Here is a 2723-nt window from a genome sequence, read left to right as displayed (position 1 = left end):
TCTGTGCTCTAAGTCACTCACAAATCTTTTGACAGTTCAATAATCTCTATTTGCTTTTCACAAAATATTATTTGTTTTGATGCCTTTTGCAAGACATTGCATAGACCAATTATCGGTTTGTAAACATTCAGGATGCGCGCGCATCATGGTTGCAGAAAACCCGGGAGAGATAGCCTTTACAGACAGAGAATTTCACGGATAGGGTACAAAAAAGTTATGTTAAAAAGATTATAAATTATACTGATTAGATGTCATTTTCAAAATTACAAGAGCTTGTCACCCAGCGATAAGCACTGTTATTCAACGAAATTGACGTTAGAGAGTGGGATAGTCTTACAGATCCGAAACAGGGATGACGGTTTTTGTGGGCGGAGCCTATCTGGAGGCAGAAAATGACGGTTTTCAAGCGGCAGTCTATGGAGCCATGGAATAAAAGAATAAAAAAAGGTCAATTTGATTTTATATTTCAAAATTCTGACTTTATTCTCGCAATTCCGAGATTATATCTCACAATTCTAATAAGGAAAAACAACTCGTCATTCTCTCTTTTTGGGGGTAATATATAATTCTGATATCATGACAAAAATATGCCTTTGTATTGAAATCAATCATGGACCATACTGAAGGGTCGATCAGATATCTTCCGCGCCAGTGGACACGAACCGTCTGGCTAAATGTAAATGCATGGACAGAAGCGTGACATAATGGAGAAGAACTTACGATATTGAACCCGTGGACGCTCTGGACTGCCTCTTACTCTTCAGAGCTCTCAGTTTGTCGCCTTGCGTGAGTCTTCCACACTCCTCTTCCTCCTCCTCAGTGTGCTAACCAGTGAAAAACACAACCTGGTTAACAATCACTCGAGCAACGGCACGTAAAAACAAAAACGGCATGTTGATCTTTTCATGTCTAAGTGGACAGACACAAACTGGGATGTTCCAGAATAAATAGACTTACTCACCGTCTCACAGGCTGTTTTCCTCTGTGAAATGTTCTTGTTTGTACCATTAATGGAAATATCTTCCACTCCTGATAGGATTCCAGCCACTAGTGTTTTACTCGAGCCGTTTTCCTGCTCATTTATTTTTTGCCGGTACAAATCACCCTCTGCCCACAGACTCGCCTGCTTTCTGTGACATTAAGACATGCATACATTAATATGAAGAGCAGAAAATCCCATGCAGATTGGTACACGGATTCATTGCTTTGCATCAAAGACTCACTCGTCGATGAAGTTCTGCTGATGTCCGATGATCGAACCGGGCCTGCAGATCCTGATCCACGCGATGGCTTCAGCTGCCGTCAGTCTGAAGTGCTTCATCATATAACAGCCAATCAGTGTCCCTGTTCGGCCCAGACCGGCTGAAACACACGGTGGTTTGGCCTGTTAATATTTCTAACAGAACCAGGAAGACTCAGATCCACTGATGAACGGAGATGGCTGAATCATACAATAAAATGAATGCAACAATTATATGGGGATTATTGCAGAATAGGTTTAACCCCTTAACCCTCTAAGCGCCAAAGTCGCAAAATTGCGACAAGACGTCATACTTAATCAAATAGACTGTAGTTCCTAATATGGTGTAATATCTCATTTGTATTCCCTACCACTAGATGGCAGACAAGTAGTACTTCGATTCTAGACCAAAATTACGTCACGTTCCTATTCAAAGTGTTTGAGGAAATAGCAGAGCAAGTGAGCTTTCGTGTCATTGATGCGGAAGCAGTTCAGTTCATAGCGTGCGAGTAAGCTGTGAGATTTGTGAGAGAAAATCGCCAAATGGCTAATAAAAAGTTGTACCGTGAGGATGTGTTGCAAATGTTATTCGCCGATTCTGACTCTGAAGGGGAATATTTGCCTTTTGGAAATGACGATCGGTCGTCTAATAATCGCGCTTCTCCCGGTACATCTTTGCAGCGCAATGGTGCCGCCGTAAAAGGCGAGAGTGTTCACGAAGCACAAACAAGATATCATTTCGACCCTTTGCAGAAAGGGGATGGGGGTGGCAGGGCAATATCTATTATTTCCTGAATATTGTGACATTCAAGAGGGCCGCCCCTGATGACGTCATAATATGCTAATTAGATTAGTATATTAACACCCCACATAAACTTTCGGTCATGCCCAACATTTTTCTAATTTACAGTAGATCTCTATCTTTAAGCCCTTTCAAGCCACAAGCTTTTGAAATCTTGATGTCAAAATCCTGCATTTTTCCAAAAAACCCTGGCGCCTAAAGGGTTAACTGTCACCCCCCATTTTTTTTAAATAGGCATTAAAGTGCACTATCCAAACTTAAATTGAACACTTTGGAATACAGATCTAAGGTTGGTCTCTTTTTAAAGAAGAAAATCAGCAGATTATTGCAAAAGTTTTTTTCAAAAAAATTAAAGTATCAAAAAGTGATAGAAGTTTAAATTTACTGTAAAGAAAATGCGCTATACTAATTTTATTTTATATATAGTAAATATTTTACATAACAGGTTTTACTCAAATTGGTATACAATTAAAGCCTTGTCTAAATAAGTTATGTTCCAAATTTGAAGTTTTTTTTTTTATTTAGGGTGTTATACCACAAACAGCCACCAGGTGCCATCCAAACTCCATTGAATTTTTTAATGCATTTTTCTGTCACAAATGTCTAGATTTCTCTGTCAATATTACTTCTATCTCAAAATAACCACCAAATATGGAATCCTGAGACTCAGACCTTTCCAAT

The 2723-nt window shown here is 39.3% G+C and overlaps 1 protein-coding gene across 6 annotated transcripts in view; it reads right to left on the bottom strand.

Moving 5' to 3' along the window:
* LOC107726879 (dual specificity protein phosphatase CDC14A-like) overlaps positions 1-2723 on the bottom strand; it is a 20109-nt gene that overhangs the window by 6297 nt on the left and 11089 nt on the right. For all 6 annotated transcript variants that reach the window (XM_016536582.1, XM_016536581.1, XM_016536585.1 and 3 more), the window contains 3 exons: positions 1224-1362; positions 962-1130; positions 721-824 (listed from right to left, as the gene is read on the bottom strand). In XM_016536582.1, the coding sequence (XP_016392068.1) occupies positions 721-824; positions 962-1130; positions 1224-1362 (412 nt within the window). The remainder of the gene's footprint in view (positions 1-720; positions 825-961; positions 1131-1223; positions 1363-2723) is intronic.

This window comes from Sinocyclocheilus rhinocerous, unplaced genomic scaffold (assembly GCF_001515625.1).
Source record: "Sinocyclocheilus rhinocerous isolate Xijiao unplaced genomic scaffold, SAMN03320098_v1.1 scaffold1808, whole genome shotgun sequence".
NCBI lineage: Eukaryota > Metazoa > Chordata > Actinopteri > Cypriniformes > Cyprinidae > Sinocyclocheilus > Sinocyclocheilus rhinocerous.
The sequence above is the reverse complement of the archived record's forward strand: the minus strand, read 5'-3'. Positions and strand labels throughout refer to the sequence as shown.